The sequence below is a fragment of the Epinephelus fuscoguttatus genome, linkage group LG23, assembly GCF_011397635.1.
Source record: "Epinephelus fuscoguttatus linkage group LG23, E.fuscoguttatus.final_Chr_v1".
NCBI lineage: Eukaryota > Metazoa > Chordata > Actinopteri > Perciformes > Serranidae > Epinephelus > Epinephelus fuscoguttatus.
Window position 1 is genome coordinate 7,673,174 of NC_064774.1, and position 25,957 is coordinate 7,699,130.

At 39.6% G+C, this 25,957-nt stretch overlaps 1 protein-coding gene across 2 annotated transcripts in view; it reads right to left on the reverse strand.

Annotated features, from left to right (window-relative positions):
* Nucleotide 1: 1 nt before the first annotated feature.
* stk26 (serine/threonine protein kinase 26) overlaps nucleotides 2–25,957 on the reverse strand; it is a 42,058-nt gene continuing 16,102 nt past the window's right edge. Inside the window, exons 2-12 of one of the 2 annotated variants that reach the window (XM_049568044.1) lie at nucleotides 17,020–17,088; nucleotides 16,692–16,853; nucleotides 16,419–16,475; nucleotides 16,028–16,136; nucleotides 14,441–14,598; nucleotides 8,097–8,282; nucleotides 6,384–6,526; nucleotides 6,064–6,160; nucleotides 4,628–4,690; nucleotides 3,042–3,178; nucleotides 2–2,697 (exon numbers count right to left, since the gene is read on the reverse strand). In XM_049568044.1, the coding sequence (XP_049424001.1) occupies nucleotides 2,682–2,697; nucleotides 3,042–3,178; nucleotides 4,628–4,690; nucleotides 6,064–6,160; nucleotides 6,384–6,526; nucleotides 8,097–8,282; nucleotides 14,441–14,598; nucleotides 16,028–16,136; nucleotides 16,419–16,475; nucleotides 16,692–16,853; nucleotides 17,020–17,088 (1,197 nt within the window). In that variant the 3' untranslated portion in view covers nucleotides 2–2,681. The remainder of the gene's footprint in view (nucleotides 2,698–3,041; nucleotides 3,179–4,627; nucleotides 4,691–6,063; nucleotides 6,161–6,383; nucleotides 6,527–8,096; nucleotides 8,283–14,440; nucleotides 14,599–16,027; nucleotides 16,137–16,418; nucleotides 16,476–16,691; nucleotides 16,854–17,019; nucleotides 17,089–25,957) is intronic. The other variant, XM_049568045.1, reaches the window with a different exon arrangement.

The window sequence follows — 25,957 nt, forward strand, 5'->3', positions numbered from 1 at the left end:
GTTTGTTCTCTACAATTTATTATATTATTGTTGGGTACTGTCACCCAGACAATTATATCAAATTGTTGACACATTAAAATAAAGTGAAAATTGTCAGAAAACTTCTCATACCTCAACATTTCTAAAATTTGATCAGACAAAATCACATTTTAGTAAAGACAGAAAAGTTAAAACACAACATGTTTCTCAATCAAACTTAAATATTTATTCATAAAACTCTAAGTCCCGCTACAAAAAAAGAGTACACTTCTGTAAAATCTTACATCTTTCATTTTACATTTCCCCCCTCAGCAAGCACTGTCGTATCCCTTATGATATATAAAAGACAAAAATATACAATGACCAAGTTTTATAGTGTCTTTGGTACAAACTATCAGTAATATCTTTGATTACAGCTCCCTTCATGCTCTTGAAAAGGACCTTTCCAATGATAGGTGTAAAAAACAATGTCCTTAAACATCAAGCATTATGTTAAGAATCAGATCTGAGTTCTCAACATTTTCCCAAACTGCATAGTGAAAAAGGACAGTCTTTTCACGAGCGGGTGGAGGACCCTTGTGTGGTTGCGTCTTGATTGCAGTTCCGAGAATATGTTCCTTTTTTATTATTTCCACTGAAATCTTATTTCAATCAGACACTTTGAACTACACACATCACAAAATATGAATCCCAGAAGGAAATCTAAACCAACTGTAAAGTTTCATCCAGACCAACACAACTATTCATTTAGACCTCTCACTTTTAATTAAGCTCGTGACTGGGTAATGCTACTGGCTGTGCCACCAAACACAAAATGACACTGATTTTATTTTAATGGCAACCATTTTTAACATTGAAGTTGTAACTTCACCTTAAGTCGCAATGACTTTCATAACTTTGAGGATTTTAGATGTATTTTAGGGTTAAATTTTACTAGTTACTTCGGAAACAGCTTCAGACAGACTAAGGTCCCGTAGCTCCCAAAAGTGAAATTAAAATGGGTCTCAATTCTTAATTTTGTTGTTTTAACAGCTGAATAAACTTGTGGATTTTAGACAATATTTTGAAAACAGTTACAACAGCAGTTAGCTAGCTAGCTTACTTGTTAGCAAGCAACTAGCTGGACTAGAGTGTCTTAGCTCCCAAAAGTGAAATAAAAATGGGTCTCAAGTCTTAATTTTGTTGTTTTAACAGATGAGTAAACTTGCGGATTTTAGACATATATATAATAGTTAAATTTAGCTAGTTGTTTTGAAAACAGTTACAACAGCAGTTAGGTAGCTAGCTAGCTTACTTGTTAGCGACCAACTAGCCAGAATAGAGTCTCGTAGCTCCCAAAAGTGAATTAAAATGGGTCTGGATTTCTAAAATTGTTGTTTTAGCGGATGAATAAACTTGAAGATTGAAGACATATTAAATAGTTAAATTTAGCTGGTTATTTTTAAAACAGCTACAACAGCAGTTAGCTAGCTAGCTTAATTGTTAGAAAACTAGTTGCATGACCGGACTAGAGTCTGGTGTCTCCCACAAGTGAAATAAAAATGGGTCTAGATTCTTAACATTGTTGTTTTTACTGTTGAATAAACTTCAGTATTTTAGGCATATTCAACAGTTAAATTTAGCTAGTTCTTGTGGAAACAGTTACAACAGCATGCTAGCTAGCATAATTATTAGGAAGCCTAGCTGGGCTAGAGTCTGGTAGCTCCCTAAAAGGTCTACATTTCTAATATTTTTATTGTTTGTTTTTGACAGTTTCTTTTTACTAGGGAAACTTGGAGAAAAAAAAAGCTTCATTAAATATTAGGGTCACCTTCAATGTTGAAAACAATTCCCATATTAATCTGTCAGTAAAGCTAAAACTGTTCTAGTGGTGGATAATATTATTAATAACATTTATAATTCCCATGTCTTTAAAATCAGAGCTACAACGACCACATTAAACTATGAAAACTGAAAATTTCACGTGTTAGACTTTACAGGGTAGATGTGACATTGATTGATTTCCGGGATCAGGGAACTGTAATTCAAAGCATTACTGAGGACAACAACAAATATGTAATATTGGCATATAATCTGTCTCAAGTGCTACTGAACAAACATATTGACATCTACAAAATCAAGACTTATCATGACACAGAACATACCACTGCTGATGGACAAGAACGCTCTTGTATATGTATTTTTTTTCTGTGTGCGGTTTCAACAAAAACATCTCCACTAAAAAAGTGATGTCTACTTTTAGAAAATGAATGCATAAATAATTAAGGCACATTTTGGTAATTTAGAAGGTTCAAACATAACTTAAGTAGGCTTAAGTTTGAGCAAAAAGAGAAGTTCAAGACCCTAAAAAAGGGGAAACGAAAACCACAAATCCAACTGACATCTTAGTTTGTTTTTCGAAACTTCACACAAGTGAAGTGAAAAATGCAGCTGTCTTTCAAATCCAGCTTTGGGAGAAAAAAGGTCTTCAACCAACAGCAGTGAATATATATTTATAATATATAGTGTATATATTACATTAGTAGTGTGTGTGTATGTGTTTGTGTGTGTGCATGTGTATGTGTGTGAGATGTGTGTGTACAGCGAGAAGACATCGCACAGCAAATCTCCTCTGTTTCCAAATCGTCCAGCAGCGTCACCGTACGGAGACACAGTCTCTCCCCCCATAACATACTTCCTTTTCCGATCCATTTTCGAGTCCTTCAGTTGGTCGTGAATCTAAAGGGAGGGGGACCGAGATCGAGAAAGAGACAGCAAAACATTTGGTAAACAAATGATCTGATGGACACACAAAAAGAATCTTAAGACATTTAAACACAATAAAATAAAAATAAAATTAAAAAAAAGGCAGTACTCAAAACCTGCTCTGGATTCATGAACACCGCAGAAAACTCGGATTTGATGGTAGGCATCATGTTCGTGAATACCAATCAATCATAAAGTGACGAGAATAAGTTTGACAATACAAAGGAAGAAAAACACCAGAATTACAAGGAAATTAGTAACAAAAGGAGCAGGCAAAAGCAGACAAAGAAACAAAGAAACAGAAAAGTAAGACGTACTTCTGGTACCTGGCAATAATGTGCGTGACCATCCTGTCCGTGATGCCTGGACAGACTTCTTCAGCCAATCGGATGTTGCGTTCCAGCTCCTCAATGGCCAGTCGCTGCTCAGAGTGCTCCTTGTGCTGCTGCTTCAACTACAGGAAGAAGATAGGAAATAAATTTCGGCCATCTGCTAGAGTAGGGTCGACTTCTTATTTTGGCTGTCTGATCCAGTGTACGAGTTTATACCAGTTTGGTTTCATCAGCGACCTGTGCCGACAGCATCACGGCGCTAAATACAACCTGTACTGCATAAGTTATAATCACTATGATAACGTGATTAGTATTAATATAGAGTGTGATGTTTCGATTTACTGGTCCATCTACGTCCCAACCCTCACCTATGGTCATGAGCTCTGGATAGTGACAGAAAGAATGAGGTTGTGGATACAAGCACCCGAAATGAGTTTCATCTGCAGGGTGTCTGGGCTCAGCCTTAGAGATAGGGTGAGGAGCTCGGACATTCGGAGGGAGCTCGGAGTAGAGCCGCTGCTCCTTCACATCAAAAGGGGTCATTTGTTCGGGTATTTGATCAGGATCCTCCTGGGCGCCTCCTGTTAGAAGTGTTCCAGGCACGTTCCACTGGTAGGAGGCCCCGGGGCAGACCCAGAACACGCTGGAGGGATTACATATCTCATCTGGCCTGGGAACACCTTGGGGTCCCCCAGGAGGAGCTGGAAAGTGTTGCTGGGGAGAGGGACGTCTGGGGTGCTTTGCTCAGCCTGCTGACCCCGCGACCCTACCCCGGATAAGTGGATGAAAATGGATGGATGGATAGAGTGCTAAAGGGATAACATTTTCTTTGTAGGCCCGTGCAAAAGTTAGCATCGTCCTGATTCCCTCGTCAAAAAGCCGATGAGATTTTTCTATTGGATTTTGGACTAATGAAGTAAATAAGCTCCATGGCAAACAAACATGCATGATAAATAATGGCACGTTATGTTTGGCAAGATAATCTTCACAGATGACACCACTTTTATGATTATCGAAGCTTAAATTCAATTGCCACAAGTAAAAAGCTAGCATTAGGCTGTAAACAAACTACACTCACGTCTTTGGGTGCTTTCACACCTGCCCTGTTTGGTTCACTTCAATCAAACTCAAGTTCCTTTGCCCCCTCAGTGCGGTTTGTTTGGGCAGGTGTGAACACAGCAATCACACTCAGGTGTGCACCAAAACAACCGGACCGAGACCTTCTTGAAGAGGTGGTCTCGGTCCGGTTACAAACGAACTCTGGTGCGGTTCATTTGTGGTGAGACTAAAGTAAGTGTGACACCTAGTAGTAAAATTTGGTACACAAGTCCAGTTTGGTGTTTGGCTTAATATCAAACCAGTCTGAAAATGTTTACACTGGCCCAACCCCACCAACTGCTCCCTTTTCTTTGTACAACTCAAACTAATGTCAGGTCCTCAGTGTTGTTTTCAGGAATTTGAACACATCCTTAGCTTTAAAAGCCTCATTTAAAGACGTAAACTGTGTTGTGACAGCCTCAGAAAATGACACAAAATAGGATGGTTGTATATTTTCATGTGTATGTACTAACCTCAGTGAATACAGGAGAGATGACTGTGGTCAGACTGGCAGATTTACTCAGCTGATCCTGACCCTGCACAGAAGAAGATGAAGAGGAGGAAGAGGAAGAGATGGAGGGTGAGGTTGAAAAAAAGAAAAACAAAGCAAGCACTGACCATTTTGAAACTGACATGTTTGACCGCCCCCAAAAAAGTCTTCATCTTCCAATACTGACAAAAGTTTTTCTTAAATTTAATTGTTCAAGATTTTGGAATAAAAATCTTAAATCAGACTCTGGATTTTATTTTACAACTTCATCCCTGAAAACTTCTTGTTAAAGTCATACTAAATTTACTTGTGTGTAGTGTCGTGTAAAAAGCAATAAAACTTTTTCCTAAGTTCACAAAAGGAGAAGCTGCTTTGAAAATCTTTACATCTATCATTTTATTGAAAACAAAACCATAAACTCTTCATGCAGACGAGAAATGCTGTTTCATTACTTTCTTTTCTGTTCCACTTTTGTTCAATCAGCTGATGAGATCTGAGCATTTTAGTGTTAGAAGAATTATTCCACTTATTAAAAGCTGATTCTTAAGCGGGATTTATACTTCTGCGTCAAATCGAGCCTACGCCGTAGCACCTCCCCAGAAATGTAACTATACGTCACAGCAACGCAGCCCTCCTGTCTACTTCTGTAAGCTGAAACCATTTCCCTCAGTGGAAACAAAGCTTTTATTTACTTTAATTTCACAGATATGAAACAATACATTGTGAAGACAATAAAGCCTCCACAAAAATAGCATTTTAAGTCTTGTGTGTGATTTATCCTGGCTTCATATGAGCAAAGGAAATCTCCGCTCGTCGCTAGGCTAATTTATACAATGTAAAATGCCATAGGCTTGTGCTAATAATGTTAGCATGTTATATTTGTTTGGAAAACATGTTTAGTATAAGACAGGTGTTTTGTCGGTGAACCTTGTGAGCTGTAATGGAGCTGAATTTTGTAACGTTACCTTTGTTAAATGTTGCTGTTGTCCCTGGCTTCATATGAGTAGAGGAAAAGTCTGCTAGCTGCTAGGCTAATTTATACAATGTAAAATGCCATAGGCTTGTGCTTGTATTTGTGGGGAAAATGTGTCCAGATAAAGACAAGTGTTTGTCTGTGAATGCTGCGAGTTATAGTGAAGCTGATTTGTGTACTTGTGTTTGAAACTGTCTCTATTAGGCCATGTTTAATGTGTGTTTAATGTGTGTTTAATGGGTGTTTTGAATCAACTAAACTTTACAGCACTTCACAGAATCCCCATCCCCCTGACTAGTGCTCTGGAGGTGACACAGACATACCACCGCACAAGTATAAATGCTCACCACGGTGTAGACTCTGCATAGAGCTGACACACAAGCATAAATCCCCATTTGTTTCTTAAATACATGGGCTGACGTACACACTGTATGACTGGTACTGACCGTTCCATTGAGGACCTTCCTGCCCTCCGTCTTCTTCTTGCGCACGGTGGTGAAGTTCCACTGAGGAGACTCGCTGTTCTCCTTATTACTGGACTCACTGTACACACACAGAAAAACATGCTCTCGTTACTCACTAAGCACTCCCCTGACCCGGGGAACCAACTGGTTGTGAAAGTTAAAGTGTGGTTATTGTAATTTGAAGCACTCTCTGGCACAAGAATTTCCTTCGGGATAAATTAAGTTCTACTGAATTGAATTGAACTGAAACAATTACTAATACCAAGGTTTTATTTTTGCCACGACAAAAGTAATCAGATTACCCGTCTGAGTCGTCGGAGCTGCTGTCGCTGTGCCCCTCCTCCTTCCACCTCCTGTACCTGTCGATCAGCTCGCTGAGGTAGGACGTCTTCTTACAGTGTTTGACAATGAACTTGTGTTTGAGGAGCTCTTTGGCTGTCGGACGCTGCGTGAAGACAGAGAGTTTACTGTCTCTTAATCGACTGTCGTCACTCATCAGTGGTTGTTAATAAGAGAAAGATTACGAAATAAAAAGTCTGCCATTGTTTAACTGCAGGACTCAGGATGAAATCAGACTTCGCATGTGACAGGTTCTTATGAGTTTCCCCAACGACCATAGACTTTTCTGTGAAGTTCATTTGTTATCATTCTATTTCAGATGACAGTAGGTTGTCTTTAACCATTCAGCACTCAAAAAAGATGAGAGGGAGACCAAAGAGGAGCTGTTTGTCCACCAGAGGGCAGCAAACTGCAGCTATTGTCACACAGTGAAGGAAACCTGGGTTAAACTAAATGACATGAACAAACATTGATTTGACTCAAACCTTGCAAACTACATCAGAAATGTGTTAACAAAGTTCCTCACATGATGACTCACACCAGAGGAAATTAAGTCAAAATAAGATAATTATGTATGAAATCAGTATTTTCTTGTGTTTATGCATCAAAAACTCACTCCTTATACTTTCTGTACGAAAGTTTGTCAGCTCAATGACACACATAAAAACTGTAACACCTGACAAGACCCTTTATTTTTAACAAATCGTTATGTTGTTGCCTGACTGAGAAGTAAAAGAAAGTTCAAATGTAAAAATATAGCAGCAAGCGGCAATTCCAGGGTTCAGGCCATATCTCTACCGGGCCACGCTCTTCTGTAGAAACACGCTTGCTTCCTATCGGTCAACTGCAGAAACATTTTGGGGACATGCATTAATGGATCAGTGATTTCTGAACAAACCTTTCTGCGAAAGGCCATTGTGCTAAGTGGCTAATGGGCATGTAGCTACTTCCACGTTTCAGATGATACGTCATGTTTGTAGTCGACCAATGAAGATGAGTTTACATATCACCTTGGGTTCGTCCTTCACCTTCTCAAAATAATCCCACACTTTGGATTTCCTGCCCGACATGTTATTAACTAGCCTGTGGAATAACTGCAGGTACCAGCCCTGGAAATTAACCTGACTCCTGTCTGACTGCTGAGCGTGGACACTTCCTGTGTCCAGTCATATAGGTTTGGATGTATTTTGACAAGGCGCAGCTCCTAATAGAGTTTCCCATTTGTTTTTGGTTTTTCTTTCTGCGACTACACGACCAATGAAATCTTGCAGACTAATGACCTTTCTGGTCGACTAATGTTTGGTCGACTGTGAGGGGGCAGCCCTAATGGAAATGCATAAATAACCGATTTAATACGTCCCAAACTGAACTGAACCGGACTGCTTGGTGGAAATGAGGATTGCCGGGCCAGAAATCAAAAACGTAGAAGTAGGAGAACAAAGAAGTACCTTTAAATGACACTTAAGCGTAAGTACAGTTGTTTAAATTCATAAAACTGTATAAAACACATGAGCTTCATTTTTGCTTGGCGGAAAGAAAACGATTTATGAAACACCATAAAAGATACCCTTTATGCTGTGAGAAAAATCTGGGTATAAAAACATGAAAACAACGGCTCCTTAGAGTGAATCTAGATACATGTGTGTCAGTCTTTTCTGTGTGTGTGTGTGTCTTACGAAAGTAGGGTCCTTGTTGAGGCAGGCCTCGGTGAATTCTTTGAAGCTCTTGGAGAAGTCTCCGGTCAGCGTCGGAGGAGGAGACTTGGGGATGTGGAACAGCACTCGCATCGGATGCATGTCCGAGTTTGGAGGTTCGCCTTTGGCGAGCTCGATGGCGGTGATGCCCAGCGACCAGATATCAGCCTGGAGAGACACACAGACAAAGTGTGTCAGAGCTTGTGTAGAGAGTTTACTAATGAGTACTGTTCACTGAGAAGATGAGTTTCCTTTAGTGTAAAGTGTCCTGTAAGATTCTGAATGGCGGACACACAACCAATGGACATTTCGGATTAGGACGTGGGGTATATACTAGTCAGGTTGTGTTGGATATATTCTACACAATGGCGTAATGTAGTTACAACAGGCATGAAAAGGTCTATAGTTAACTCTTCAATGGAATCAAGTACAACAATTTACTCACTGACAAACCAAGTTCTACATATTCACATGATAAATAAATGTATTACGCACACATTTTTGATCATGTGCAACTATAAAGGAGGCGGTAAGGAATTAAACAAAGGGAGGCTGTGTTCGCACCATTGTAAAAATCCTATTTAATTCGGATGCAAACTGATAAGTGGCTCCACTTTTCCATATTTTGACATGATAAACGACACTTTAGGGCACGTTAATGTGAGTATCTATGGCTTCATATAAATGGAAATAATTCTTATTTATGAATTTATTTTTTAACAAAAAGGAAAAAAAAATTTAAATTAAAACTTCTGTAATTTCTGTATCTGTAAATAGCTTTGTGGGAATATTGTCTTTTTCAGAATAGGGCCAAAACCTTGAATATTTTGTTCATGTAAACGTAGTTATTCATCAATATTTTGTAAAAAGTTAAAGGCCAAACAGCGAGAAAAAAAACCTTAGTTTGGAAACTTTATAAAAATTATTATTATTTTTTTTTACTCAATTTTATTTCAATTCATTTCATTTTTTTAGGTTTAATTCTTTGTGGATTCAAGCGTATATGTGTATGCACACCCATGTAAGCATATGTGTGATATGTATGTATGTGAGCGTGTTTATGTGTGTGTATGGAGGGTGGACACAGCAGAGTTTACACTGCTGATGACACATGAGCAGACAAACACACAGTCAGGTGGTTTGTGGATGAAAGTTTGAGGCTGAGTTTACGGCTGTGACGCCCACTGAGCATATGTCAACACACACACACACACACACACACACACACACACAGAAGTTGCAAACAGGTTGAATGTCACATCGCTTCAATTTGCTCCGGTGACCATGTGGCAGGTGAGGAGCAGACGTTATAACACACGTGCACGCGCGCACACACACACAGTATTCAGTCGTAGCAGAGCTGCTCAGGGTCACATTACAACAGGATGCTCGGTGACTGTTTGACTGTTAACTCTGTCGGCTCCGTTACTGTTACACACTGAACATATGGCAGACTGTAGCAGGAGACCACACACACACATCTGAATGAATCCCACACACCACCGTCCTGCTGACATTAGTTCTTATTGGAGCACCACATTGTGATTAATCCGCCGCTGAAAATAGTCCCCAACAAATGCACTATTTACTTGTTTTTATTTCACAAAAGCCAAAAATGTCATTTTATGAGAATTAATTTGTATTTTGAGAAGGACACATGGGGAAAAAAGTCGGAATATTTTGATGATAAAGTGGTAATACGTAACACGACGGCTAAGTCAAAAATGTTTTACAAGAAACAATAATATTTTCAGAAAAGTCAAAATTTTGAGAATAGACTGAGAAAATTTTCCAACTTTTTTAAGAGTTGGACCAACACGTCATTTTTTCCATTGTATTTGTCGACAGTAACAAAAGCTAGCTTTATTTTGGGTCATTTTGGTTAAAGTTTCGGTCACGTATGTTTAGGTCACGGTTACTAGTTGCGGTAATATGTCGGTTTCAAGATATGCCGTGATAATGAAAACTGACCGTGCACATTTGCTTATCTACGATGTTGAAAAACAAAAATGCAACTGGGCGTAGTGACTTGACAGTGCGTTTTTTTGTTTACAATGGAAAGCCACCTCACCACGCCGGCGTAGCTACGCAGTTCCTGACGCCTTCACTGTTACCACAGCGCCACGTGTAGATAGGCTGGCAACTCTAATCTAATTCTAATTCTCCTGCAGTCTTAACGTAGTCTCAGTGACTAAGCTACAAGTCTGATGTCTGCTTAGGACGCAATTTCCTTTTAGTGTTTGTGATCCTGTTCTGCCTGGTCAGGTTACGTGTGCTGTTTACGTAACCGTCAGTGGTGTCTGCAAACTGTCTGTGGTATTTCAACAAGTCACACTTTGTCTTCCTTCCCTTTAGACAAGACTGATAATGATCCTCTTCAGATTAAAATAAGACAACTCCCTTCCCTACAACATGTTGCCTTAATCGTTTAATACTGCAGAATAAAAGAAGGCGTTATAAAGTACCATCATGAGTTCGATGATTTTTGGCCGATTATCACACTGATAGATCAATTTCACATCTGGTAACGTTTTCTATTTTTCATTTGTTTTCATGTTGGACATTTCATGAATGTTTACCAACAAGTGAGCAACTTTATCTATCCAGAGGGGAACAGTTGTCGAATAGTAGCAGTAGTAGCTACAGAGATACAAAAAGACCGTAAAGAGATGCAATGATCTAAAAAGAGACTGAAATATCTTCAGAAAGAGGCAAAACAACAACAAAACGACACAAAATTATAGAAAAAACAAAACAAAACAAAACAAAACATGCAATGTCCTCAACGGACACAAACTCACCTCATAACAATCAAAACAGACAAAAATAGACTAAACTAAGCTAAGCTAAACTAAACTGAACATAACTAAGCTAAACTAAACTGAACCCAACTAAGATAAGCTGAGTCAAACTGAGATAAACTAAGCTAAACTAAACTAAATTACACTAAACTATGCTAAGCTAAGCTAAACTCAGCTAAGCTAAATCTAACTAAGCTAAACTATGCTAAGCTAAACTCAACTATGCTACGCTAAGCAAGATTAAGCTAAACTAAACTATGCTAAAATAAGATAAAATAAATTAAGCTAAGCTGAACTATGCTAAACTACGCTAAGCTCAGCTAAGACAAGCTAAACCAAGCTAAGCTAAGCTAAACCAAACTACACTAAACTAAGCCTAACTATGCTAAGCTAAGATAAACTAAAATAAACTATGCTAAACTAAGCTTAGCTAAGATAAGCTTAACTAAATGGCTAAACTGAACACAAAAAACCCCCCAAAAAGACACAAAATTACCTTAAAAAAAAGAACGACCAAAAAAAGTCACCACATCACTTCAAGGACACACGACTACAAAGAGACAACAAATTAACATGGAGACACAAAACAACAAAAAGATGCATACTGGCTACAAAGACAAAATAACAACAGAGGCAAAACCACCACAGAGTCTGTGTGCCCTGCTCCTGTGTAGACCAGGTGGTGGGGCCTTTTGCATATCTGTGCCCTGGGGCCCGGTGTCTCATATTACGCCCATGGTTACAGGACAAAGCCAGAAAGAAGGTAAATAAAGAGTGCATAATATAAAATAATAAAATAAAAGTTACTTTGTATGCGAGCATCTGCCAGAAATCACAACAATTAATAACATCCACACACACAACCACATCAACACACACATCAACACACACACACACACACACACACACACACCCTAATGGATCTGCCTCGTTTCCAAAACACGCCAAACCACACACACACCTTTGTCAGACATGTAATGACACAAACAGAGACAGACAGCAGGTCAGGAGACGTCAGCTCGTTATGCCATTTTTATACAAAGATGTTTGTTTACCAACCATTGAACCAGCCTCTTCACTGTGTGTGTGTGTGTGTGTGTGTGTGTGTGTGGGTGTGTTTTGACTGCAGCAGGTGCAGCGATGAATGCAGGCGGGTTCGTCTGTGTATTTTAAGCTTTGATGTCAAAGACGAGGGAATCCCCTCCGAAATGAAAACATGACGAAGAGTCGAGGGTTCAGATTTTAATCAGGAAAACTAGACTGCGTTATTTTTCCTGATTAAAAACAGAAATGTGACGTAAATAACAATTAAAAATCCAGACATCAGGACACTGTGGGTGTTTCCATCAGATGCAAATAAAACACTGTGGAAAAAATGCAAACGACCTCAAGATCCAGACAGCAACAGAGCACGTGGTCGAGGTTGCCACGGCGACACACAAAAACATGGCGCTCAGAGAGAAGGCAACAGAGGAATCCCACAGCCATAAAGTGCACATTCAGGCCAGATGAGCTCTTTAACAACAAACGGAAAGTTTGTTTGTGCTGACGAGCGTTCAAACATCTGAGATATGAGGCCTGAGTTTCCTGTCTGTGTGTGTTTGAAGGAAACTTTATTTAACCCGAGGGCGACTTCACATGTGACAGCAGCAGTGTGCTGAACACAACACGCTGTGTAATCCATTCATCACGCTTCTGCTTGTGATTCTTGCAAATTAAAGACGAAACAGTAAAATCTCTTCAGATGCCAAGTGTGGAGAAACGCTGAGCCCAACAGGCGTTTAGTGTCTAGTTACAGTTGCTAAGTTATGAGTGGTGTTTGGGGGCGGGGCTTATAGTAAACAATAATTTACGAGACAGCCAACACAATTAAAATCTGTTAAGTTTCAGATTCAATTAAGGCACCTTGAAGTAGATGGAGAAGGTGTAATAACTGGGGTTGGGTAATGAACTTGATGAATCACAGTGGCGCTATCGCGTAGCAATCCTGTTGAACTGCAACTTCACCCCAAATTTGACTGTTTAAATGAGATAAAATCTCATGTCTTCGTAGAGCTGCGTGCAGCGTATTGATTCACAGGGCTAACTGTTAGCTTATTGAACCTACCCACCTACACGTATGCTAAGACTTCAGCCGATGCCTTTTCAATCCTTTTTTTTTTTTTTTTTTTTTAAATCATCTTTTATCTATTGTTATTGATGTTACAAATCATTAACTTAGTTATTTATTGTCAATCTACCCATTTTATAAGTTGGAAAATGACCAAATTAAACTAAGTTAAGCTAAGCTAAACTAAGCTTAACTTACTAAACTGTCACTGAGCTAAGCTTAAATTAATCAAACTAAACTTAGCTAAGCTTTGCCTCAACAAAGCTACACTAAACTAAGCTGAACTTTATCAAACTACAGTAAGTAAGCTAACCTAAGCCAAACTAAGCTAAACTGAACTCAATTAAACTAAGCCAAGCTAAGCTAAACCTTACGAATCTCAACTAAACTAGGGTCAGCTGCACTTAACTAACCTCAACTCAACCAAACTTATTAAGCTAAACTAAGATAAGCTCAACTAAAATAAACTTTACTAGGCTAAGCTGAGCTTAAAAAAACTAAAATAAGATAAACTAAATCTACATGGATTAAACTAAGCTAAACTAAAGTGAGCTAGGCTAAGCTTAACGTGACTAAACTAAACTCAACTAAGCTAAGCTGAACTAAACTAAGCTAAGCTAAACTAAGCTAAGCTTAACTATACTTAACTTAGCTAAGCTAAACTAAGATAAACTGAATTTAGCTAAGATAAACTAAGACAAGATAAATTAAGATTATCTAAACTAAACTAAGATTTAAGTTTAGATAAACTAAGCTTAAACTACTTAATGTGACTAAACTAAACTCAACTCAGCTAAGCTAAGCTGAACTAAACTAAACTAAACATCAGGGTTGAGCTTTTTTGCTGTCAGTGTGACAACAAACAGCTCTGTGTCGGATGTTAACAGCTGCTGCGAGGCAGCAAAATATGACGAGTAGGGGTGAGATCACGCTGTGCTGTGTTAGCTCATGCTAACCGTGCAGAGAGAGCAGCTCACTGGGACAGTCCATCAGCGCTGCAGCTAACATCACTAACAGCTGATTGTGATTTTCACTTGCCCCCGGTATTTTATTCCAAAAATAATAATAAAAAAACAACATCTCAACAAGCTTCGCTGCATTTTAGAAAAGCTGCTGTGAAATCAGATATTTCAAGCCGCAACAATCCCAAAAACAGCCGAGAAATCATAGAGGGACTGAAGAACCTAGCATCACTGCTAGATGAGCAGACACACACACACACACACACACACACACACACACACACACACACACACCAAACAGAGACAGAAGATCAACGTGTGTGATTAAAAAAAAAAAGCAAAAAAGTGCCAAAGAAGGCTGTCACTGGTTACAGGTATTAAATTACAGGTACTGGAAACGATACCTGTTCAAATGTGAACGGCACCAAACCGCAGAGATAACAGGTGTGTTACCTTTGAGTCGTACGCAGACTGCTGGATGACCTCGGGAGCCATCCAGAACGGCGTTCCCACGAAGGTTTCCCTCTTGATCTGCGTGTCCGTCAGCTGACCGGCCACCCCGAAGTCCGCCAGCTTCACCTGACCGTGCTCCGACAGCAGGACGTTGGCAGCTGCGCAGAATTCATATAAATATTATTATTATTATTATTATTATTATTATTATTATGAGTTCTGGTTAAATCAAGGTTTGTTTCATGTGCAGGTCTCTTTGGCATGCTGTTAATACTTCATGTAGTTTCATACACTTCCTTTTAAATAACAGCTACTACTAAATTAATGTTTATAAATTTGAGTAAAGCTGAAAACACACACGCATCCTTTACAATCTGTGTCCAGAGGAGCCATTTTTATCCGACCACCAGATGGCGCCAAAGTCAGGAATTCCGCACACTGGCTTTAAATGTGTCAGTTTCAGCAGTCTGGATCTGCTCTCTGGAGTAAAACTGGGCGCAGAGGGTGAACCAGTGCCGTCTGTTCGCTCTTAAAGGGTCACAGGAAGAACTGCACAGTGTGTCAAGTCTGAGGAAATACCTTAAAGTGAAAACACTGTGTAGCTCAGCTTGGAGACCATCATTTTTTTAACTGTACTTTAATGTCAGGGAGGGTCTAATGACAAATGTGCTTATGGAGCTTGACATGTACTAGATAATAAAAGGCAGGATATCTCGTCTTCTGTTGTACAGCAGCAGTGAAAATCACATGCTACAACACCACTTGGACCATTATTCATTATTTTTCTCACTATGTGTTGATTTATTTTGGTATATATTATACTTTACGTATGATCTATTATATATTATACTACACTTTGCTATTATACCCATACTATACCGCACTATATTTGATATTCTATTTTATGTTGCGATACTATCTTCACCCTTTGAACTCTAATAGAAATGGTTCAACAGTGCCTACATCAGTATTTTTTCTTATTGTGACGTCATTTCATATCCCTAAAATCTGTACAACCTAAGCTAAAAGATTATGCAAGTCAATAAACCATAATAACTGATTAAAGTATTGAAATTGTGTCATTAAAAAAGAAAAAAATTGGATGTTTTTTAATCATATTTTACAAAATAAAAACAAAACATACTTACCCAAAAGATTTCTAAATATAGTAACATAAAATATTTCTTAACACTACGTAAGTTATTTGAACTATGTACATTATTTAGTTTTTGATATATGCTCATTTTTATGAGCAAGGTGTAAAGGTGTTGCGTTTGATTCGTCATTCATTCCTCTGGTGCAGCTACGTGTCTTTGCACAGTTTTGCAAAGACACGTAGCTTGTACGTGTAATGTAGCACAATGATTCAGTGGTCGACTACGAACATGACGTATCGTCTGAAACATGGAAGTATCTAGGAAAACTCTTAGTCGCGGGCAGCCTATCTTATTCTGCCTCGATGATTTGTCTATGATTTTTGTTTTTTGAAATACGCCTTTCACAAGCACACGACTTTTATTGCGGCACTAAAACACTCGACGAACATTTCAAAACAAGGCAGAAGATCCAGATCAGTCCCGTCCGTACCTTTGATGTCTCTGTGGATCTTCTTCTCAGAGTGCAGGTAGTCGAGCCCCTTCAGGATCTCCTTCAGCATGGTGGCTATCTGAGACTCGTCAAACGGACCCGCCCGGAGCTACACACACACCCACACACACCCACACACACACACACACACACACACACAATGTGATGACACAGATATAAAACACTCACTTGACATGCCTGAGGCTGTTTGTAGGAACTCAACACACCCTGTGAGTTTCATTCAAGACAAGACTCCACACAGAACATTTGGCAACCAAGGACACCGTATATCTAAACCACTTTTTACATTTAATTCAGTTCAGTTCACTTTTCCACTTCGCAAGTTGTTTTTTATTGAACTGAAAAACATAAATAAATAGATATTACTCACCAAGTCGAGCGCCGAACCTCCACCCAGATACTCCATGATGATCCACAGTTTACTGCCCTGAGAGAAACAGCATGTAAATAATGAGTTCATCAGATTGTCTGTGAAAACCTGAATATTTATCCTTCAGATTACGTGTTATTAACTTTGATTTAATGACTGAACAAGCGAGACGACGCTGCAGACGCCAGACAGAATCAGTGATGTTTCAGTCAGCCTTTCAGACGTTACTCCGTCACCTGAGTTTGTTTGTAGCAGAGGAAAGTGACGTCTCACCTTCAGATAGGAGCCGTAGTACTTTGTGATGTACGGACTGTCGCACTGACTGAGAACTGTGATCTCCTGCTGGATGTCCTCGATCTCATCCTCAGCCTCCTCCAGATCAATTGTCTTTATGGCAACAACGCTCTGAGTGCGATTATCAATGCCTTTGAACACCTGCAGGACGAGGAGGAGGAAGAGATGGGGAAAAGTGTCAAACATTAAATGAAAGACGGTCAAAGACGATGAAAAAGGCAGAAGAAGGAAATAAAAAGAGAAACTGTTCATTCAGTACAGTAATAACACCAACAATCGACCAGGTAACACACACACACACACACACCTCTCCAAAAGATCCTTTTCCAATGCGATCCAATTTGGTGAACAGCTCCTCCGGATCGATCTGAGTACTCTGTGAAGAGGAAGAGGAGAGGAGACATGGAGAAAGGGGGCAAGGAGAGAAGACAAGAGGAGAGGGGGCAAGGAGATAGGAAATAAAGAGAGCAAGGAAGGAGAGAAGACAAGAGGAGAAGGGACAAGGAGCGAAGATGAAGACACGTGACAAGGGGAGGGAAAAGGAGAGGAGACAAGGAGAGAGGAAGAAAAGAGAGGGGACAAGGAGAGAAGACCAAGACAGGAGAAAATGAGATAGGAAGTGAAGGGAGGAGAGAAGGAGCAAAGACAAGAAGAGAGGTGACAAGGAGAGAAGAGAGGAGACAAGAAGAAGACAGGTGACAAGGGCAGGAAAAAGGAGAGGAGACAAGGAGGGAAGACAAGAGGGGAGGAGACAAGGAGAGAAACAGAAGAAGAGACAAGGAGAGAAGAGACAAAGAAGAGAGGAGACAAGGAAAGAAGAGAAGAGAGGAAACAAGCAGAAAGGGCAAGGAGGGACAAAGAGGAGGAGACAAGAAGAGGAGAAGAAGGCAGGAGACGAGGACAGAAAAAGAACAAAGAAGACGAGGAAAGAAGTGAAGAAAGGACACGGGGGAGGAAAGAGGGGAAAAGAGACAAAGATAGAAGAAGAGAGGAGGAGACAAGGAAAGAAGAGGAGAAAGGAAACAAGGAGACAAGGAGAACTGATTAACAGCAGTTTATATTTACAAACTACGCATGTCATTTGAAGTGATGTCACATTTTAGGTGACTGACATTAAACTGGATCAAACGCCAGTCTGTGGTGAGCGAAACATTAACTAACTAATTCACTTCATAGAAATTAAATTTAACAACAGAAACGGGAATAAAAAAATCTGAAGTGTTTCACACGTGAAGTTGTTTCCATCACTTTCCCAGCAACTCTGACTCTTATTTCCTCTCACACACACACCAGGCTGTGCAACATGACAGCCATGTTGTCACCACAGGGCGACACACACACACACACACACACACACACACACACACATACACAGTAAAACCCATAAAAACGCAGAAGGAAGCCAGCATGACAGTTAAAGATAACAGGAACTGAACACACACAGCTGTCTGACCACACAAACACACCACACTTATCTCTGACGCCTTTCCACTGACTTACACTCGTTTCCTAAACCCTGCGCTCTGTGTTACTGCCGTGGCTGTGACACGCAGCCGGTTTACAGGAATGAACGTCACGGCCATCACTTCTAAAAGGTGAATTTCACTGTAGATTTTACCGCTTCCGGCTTTCAGCGAAAAAAAGCATCACAGTGAGATCCTAAAAGAAACTACAGGGGGGGTCACATGTGATATTTTCTGGTATTGCCGTGGTCTGGAGGTGGCATCACGCTCATTAAAATCAAAATGGCTCTTCCTCTGAACGTGCTCAGTAACTATAAAAGTTCTGAACTCATAATCCTGCTGCAGATGTTTAAGGTTACTGTTACACAGGTTAGACCCAGTGCCATTGCTAGTCGCCAGCCTGCTCTCCACCTGGGGAAGCAGTTCACAGTGGTGGGGAGCGAGGCGGAGAGACAGTGGGGTGACTAGCTAGCTAAAGGGAGCTCTACAGTTAAATATATCAACGTACAGGAAACACTCGGTTACTGTATGAGGCACGCACGTACACCTGTGGTCGTCTGGTAGGAGGGGATTAAGCGGGATTTACATTTCTGTGTCGGCTTCATGTGAGAAGAGGAAACCTCTGCTAGTCGCTAGGCTAATGTTTACAATACAAAATGTCATAGGCTTGTGCTAATAACGTTAGCATGTTGTATTTGTTTGGAAAACGTGTTTAGTGTGACAACTGTTTTGTCAGTGAACCTTGTGAGTTGTAATGGAGCCAAATTTTGTAACGTTACCTTTGTTAAATGTTGCTGTTGTTCCTTTTGCACTAGCTGCCAGGCTATACAATGTAAAATGCCATAGGCTTGTGCTAATAACATTAGCATGTTGTATTTGTGGGGAAAATGTGTCCAGATAAAGACAAGTGTTTGTCTGTGAATATTGCGAGTTATAGTGAAACTGATTTGTGTACTTGTGTTTGAAATTGTCTCTATTAAGCCATGTTTAATGTGTGTTTAATGTGTGTTTTGAATCATCTAAACTTTACAGCACTTCACAGAAACCTCTGCCGCTAACTAGTGTTTTGGAGGTGTAACTGCAGAGTGACACAGACACACCATCGCACAAGTATAAATGCTCACAACAGTGTAGAGCACCGGTGTAGAGCTGACGCACAAGTATAAATCCTGCTGCAGGAGGACGGAGTATTTACAAAGTCTGCCAGTTTTGTTTTAAGCCTTTTCCAGATTTCTACTGACCTCAGCTTTAATACCACCAAGAGAAGCCATAGAAAACAACAACAATTTAGACGACAATACTGGTCAGAAAAACTGCACCGAATTCTCCCCGAATATTCAGACGTCTTTAATAACACAGACACAGTCACTGTTAACTGTTTAAGTTTGTATCTGCAGCAGAGCAGCTCACTGCCAGTGGGAACTGCTGAGAGTTTCAGTGTCTCAAATGTTGCCATCATCAAGCACTTGTTATGCAAGTCAGAGCAACACACACACGCGCACACACACACACACACACACACACAGACGATGACACACACTCACATTTTGTTATTAAACTCCAAGAATTACTTGGACGAACATTTAATAAACACACCCACAGAAGCGTATGATATTCCTATGATGTTGGCCGAGTTTCCTCTCTGAACTAAAAAAAGGAACGGTCACACACACACACACACACACACACAGTGCCCACAACGCTGCCACACCCTGTCAGCAAATACAGTGGTTACTGTCTAATGATACTCTTAGCTCGGCGCTGAGAGACGGAGAGGCAGAGATGAGAGGCACAGAATACGGAGAGAAGAATAAAGAGATAAAATAAAGGACAATAACTCCTCACAATACAATAATATAAAAGCTCGCTCATGACAACGCTGGTATCACAAAACACATGTCAAAAACAACCATCGTGATGCGCATCTGACGGAAAAAAAGCATCTCTAAAATGAGAAAATTAAAAGTTTACAGAGACTCATGTGACACTGAAACGTTATTTAAATGACTCAGCAGAACATTTCAAGGGTTAAAAATAGTTTGAATTAAACACAAAATGGAAAATAAACCACAAAGAAAGTCTATATTGTGTGTTAGCTTATTAGTTATCGGCTGTTGCATGTCCTTGCTCAACGATAATTAAATATGATGTGTATGTTAAGCAAACAATATTTGGTGCCAGTGTATGGATCGAAATAATACGTCAGAACAAAACATGAATAGAGTCCACAGTAAGGGCTGTTTCATAGTCGACGCAAAGACATGCATACGCTAACGAATTGGGATGCATTAGCCGCCATGATGCGTGCTTGCGTCTCAAAATGTATTGTCCATTTTTTTGACACACAACACAGCGACGCATGTAATACCATGAGTTGCCAGCGGGGGTGATAATGCAAGCGACATACTTGAAATTAAACACTTTTTTTTGTTATCCACAGAAGAAGCAGGTATGAAATATGGCGGGCGAGGGGGAAAAATGCACAATAATAAACGCACTCTAATAAAATAGCAGTACTAGCTAGCCAGAATGTACCGGTGACTCTGCTATCCTATTGCGCAAGCGATGTATTGCATTTCAAATGTCGCCCGCGTCACTTGGAGAAGTGTTTCTTTATTTTTGTGAACAGCAGTAGTTTACTGTGTCATGCATGTCCCCACCCACCAGACACTTAAAAGCTCATTATTTTTTAAGGATCATGCTTTTACGTAAAATGTACTTCCTCTTTGATAATTAGAAAAAATACTTTGAGTAATAACACAAAAACATGACGGCTCATTGGGGTAAAATAAAATAAAATTAACGAGATTAACGTAGTTCATTTATGATTTTTTTTTACGACAATTACTGAGATTAAAGTGGTACAATTACGGGGAAAATACACATCCATGACACAAACTTGAATATAAGATTTTTTGTCGAGGAATCATGTCACTTCGTTTGGCAAAGGTTGGATCAACACATCACACCACAGATGCCGTGGCTTACCGTGTATGTTGTTCTGCAATTATCTGTTCAAATTATACTTTGAGCCCACATAACCACACATTATCATAGAGACTGTCGTGAACAGAGATCATCCTCCTTGTAAATTTTTGACTTAAATCTCAGGCAATATCCAGGTTGCTTTTCGTATTAATTTGTGTTATTTTTCTAGGAAAATTGTGACTTTAATCTGACACAACATCCATTTTTTTCCATATATATATATATTTTTTCTGATAAGTTTTCTCTCTTAAATTTGAGAGTTTTATTCTGGTAACCTCAGACAATACCTTTTTTCCTCTCAGAAATTTGGGTTGTCGTTTTTCTCGAAAAATTGTCATTTTCTTTCTCATAGACTTACCACTTTAATCTCAGAAAATAATAAATTTTTTCTTGTAAATTTGTGGGTTTTTTTTTTTATAATTTTTGTGGGGGGTTTTCCTGGCAAATTTACCACATTAATCTCAGAGAACATTTGAGGTTTTTTTCTCAGAAGTGTGTGGGGTTTTTCTTGTAAATTTACCTCTTAAATCTCAGAAAAAATATATTTTTTTACTTTTGTGCATTTGTGTTTTTTCTTGTAAATATTTTTGTTTGTTTTTTTCTCGCAAATATACCACTTAAATCTCAGAGAATATTCCATTTTTTTCTCATAAACTTGTGATTTGTGTTTTGGGGAATTTACCCCTTCAATTTGCGTTTATTTGATTGGACATCTTAGAACGTTAAACGGGGGTTGACATGCAGCAAAGGGCCAAGGATTGAAATCAAACCTGCAGCCAGTGCAACAAAAACACAACCTTTGTTCCCTGCTCTATGGTGAGCTACTGGGCGCCGCTACCTTTTATTTTTCACCTAAGATGGCCCTAATGCGCGGTCGGACAAAAATTCTCACCTTAAGGATAGACTCTAAGAGCTATCCATTTGAACAGCCAGTGTGCCTGAACACAACTTTGCACCAGTACATATTTGTCTTTTGGTTAAACTCTCCTTGACATAAAGTTCTGCTCTGTAGTTATTTTTACCCGCGGGAGCAGCACGCCTCTTCAGTACGGACATTAGTGGACGGGGAGGCTGCTGAGGTTTTACTGGACTTATAATTAGCCTACATTTTCTGTAACTTCTGGCACAGCGCAATACATCTTTAACTTTTATACCTATAATTACAATCATTTTGCACACCTTGTTACACTTTGCACACTTGTCCTTTTTTTTTTTCTTCACCTCACAATCCTATTTTTAATCTCCACAAAACTATCAGAAATTCCCACACGCAGGTGATTTCATCTGTTCTGGTTTACTCATAACTGTGTGGGCATCAACAGTGTCTCAATCTCCTGGTAGCTTTTTTACAACCATTAATTACAGGACTCTACGTCTTTATCATTCCTGTAAGCACATGGAGTTTAGTGACATATAGTTCCCGGCACAGTTAGTCCATCTTCAGCCTGAGCAGGAGGTGTAATCAGTCACAGGTATTTAAAGCACCCGTGTGGGTGTACATGGCCTTGAATGTCTTTTTAGTTTATTGCTTTTTGTTCACATATATCTGTGTACATAATAGTTAGTGCTAAAAAGATTATTTGATCCATCATTTAAGTCGTTTATCAAGCAGCAATGAAAATATTCTTTGGTTCCACCCTCTTAAAGGCGAGGTGCTGCTTTTAGTAGTGATTCGCCTGCCAGTTATTTTCTCAATTAATTGATTCCTGTTTTGTTCTATAAAAATGTCTAATAATAATAAAAAAAATTGACCAGTGGAACATCCCAGATCCCAAAGTGATTACTTAAATGATTAATCAATTATTGAAATATTAGGGCTGCCCCTTGAGAGTCAGACATTGGAATCGTCAGTCAGAGACCCCTCACTCGACTGAGACTGCTTCAAGTCCAGCAGATGTTTTGTTTTTTTGTTTGATTCCGTCTTTCTTTCTAGTCCATGTGCTGTGCAGTGTACTTCTGGGGATGTGATGGTCACCAGATTTTGCTGTGGAGTGAGTGCTCTTGACTTTCATGCGACTTGTTGGTACAGACAGCTGCAGACACAATGCAGCGGCACAGAGGAGGAGAGACTCTGCACCAACATTATATTCTACCTTCTGCTTTGAGGTGGTGAATTTAAAGCTTACAGCATCTTCATACGAGACAGGGTCTAACTCTCTGCACACTTCCCATCTGTTGTTAGCGCCGTTAGCTTGTTTACTGTGTTACATTTCACCGCTGTCACACTGTTGGTCCAGCTGAGTCCCATTGAGGCCAAAGATTTGCGACGAGATGAGCTAAAACAGGCAACTACTTGCAACGCGCCATTCTGCAACGTTCTAAAAACCTGCAGGTTCACACCAATGCAACTAGATGAGATGGTGTATCATCTCTATGCAACAACTCTTATTTGCAGCTTTTCAGGCTTATTTTGTGGCTGAATATAATTTGTAGCTTCTTAAAATATGAATGGAGGATAGTGATAGTGAGGTACTGGCTACAGCTACGTTTGTAGTAGTGATGAACAATAATTTCTTGCACTTTATCAACTAAACAATTAACGTATCGATCAAAAAATAAAACAAAAAGGAAAACGTAATCAATAACAAAAGATAAGATATAAACGAGATAAGCAACTGCCAACATATAATTATATCAAACATTCTAAATAAAATGAAATTAAAAACTGCAAAAATTATCATTCATAAAGCACTACGTTCCAAAGAGTTATTAAACAGGACAAAGTGGTGCTAATGTTTGGACAGTTTTTCCAGAACTTAGACAGCAGGTAAAATTTCGCACAATATTGGTATTTGTGTGTTAATCATTCATCACCAAAGTACAAATAATATTAATAATCACTAAAATATGGATTGAAACGTCCTTTTATATCTTTGTGCGTTTGTGTTTGTCGACCAGTGACACTGCAACAGCGCTCTGCTTCATGAATCACCTCGGGCCAATAAGGAAGTTCAGTAATCAGCTGTTCAGACATCAATTATGACGCAATAATATGATAACCAGCAGCGCGGCTTCCCCAGAAAACGATGGACTCTCTGTGTCTCTCTTTGTTGAAGCAGTTATGTAACACAGAAATAAATAAAGTATTTGGGGGTAAAACTGAGCTTAAATTTAGTTCCCTGTTATCTTTTTACTGTCTGGATCAGGGACACTCAACGTGTTTTGCCCAGGGGCCCCACCACAAAGTGCCAGTTCAAAAGCAGACACCCTCTCCACAGCCTCCTGGAGCCACAGAGGAGCAGCTCGGCTCATCTCGCTGCAGAACGGAGCGTTTCAGGAGATCCGTCGTTCCCACGGCAACAAGACTGTTTAACACCTCCTGAATCCAGTCACACACACACACACACACACACACACTAACACACGTCACATTAGCCACAAATGGACTGGACTGTGGAGTGAGCAATTTTAATTTCAATTTTTATTTCTTTTTATGCACTAATTTCAACTTATTTCTTTTTATGTCTATTTTAATACCACTGTGTTATTGTTGATGAGGGGAAGTGTGGTTGTTTTTTGAGTTGCTAGACAGTTGAATTTCCCTTTGGGGGTGTTTAAAGTTCTTCCTATTCCAAGCAAACACTATTTAGCTGTGCTAACATGCTGACGTTAACATGCTGATGATTAGTTGGTATGTTTACCATGTTCACTACATTAATTTAGCATATTAGCATGCTAACATGCTGATGATTAGCTGGTATGTTTGCACTGTTCACTATATTAGCTTAGCATATTAGCATGCCAACATTTGCTAGCATGCCAATGTTAACCAGGTATGGTTACAATGTTCACTAAATTAGTTTAGCTGACGATTAGCTGGTATGTTTATGATGTTCACTTCATTAGTTTAGGATATTAGCATGCTAACATTTGGTAACATGCTAATGTTTAGCAGGAATGTTCACCATGTTCACTACATTAGTTTAGCATGTTAGCATATCAGCATTTGCTAACATGCTGATGTTTACCAAGTATGTTTACTAGGGTTGGGAACGATTAACCGATACGACCGGATATCCGGTTTGACAAGCAAGAGATACGGCTGCGTCGGTAGCAGCCTCCTCAATCAATACGAATCAGCCATGAATCCTTAGATGAATCGAATGTAGAGTCATGGATCGGGTATCGCGAGACTAGCAATCGGTTGACCGGCTTTAACAGTTTGCATCTCTAAAACAACGCGAGAGCCGGCGGCATGCTCCGTAGCAGGCATTACTGACAACAATAATGGATGTAAACATCAGCGCCAGCTTGACCGGTGGAGATGAGGAACAGAAGTTAATGCTGGTTGGATAAACCAGGGAGCAGCCAAGCCGCAGCAGAAAGGAAAAGTGAATCCTGCCAGTTGTGGGTTGAACACGGGGTCACAGACACAGACAGAAATATGTATTCCTGTCAAATACGGCGGCCATAGTGCTCCATGGCGCAGGTTAATGCCTTACCGGCAACCGAAAAGCCCGGCTCCAGGTCCAAGAAGTCTTCGTCGGTGTCATGACTGCCCAGAAATACCTGAATAGCCAAGCCATGGCAGCACACAGGTATGTGACGTGTCAGAGGAGAAACGAGCCGTTCACATTTCCACAAACCTCACCGCACTTTAGGGACTGTTCATTACTTGTCAGGGGAGGAGGGTGGCTGGTTGATTTTTATTTTATTTATTTATTTTATTTTGACCCCCCCCTTATGTTAATCACTTATTCATGCTGTTTTTGAAGTATGAATAAGTCAATAAGTAATTTATTCCATTGAAATATCATTGATGTATTATAGAAAAGTGATTTATCTTTATATAAA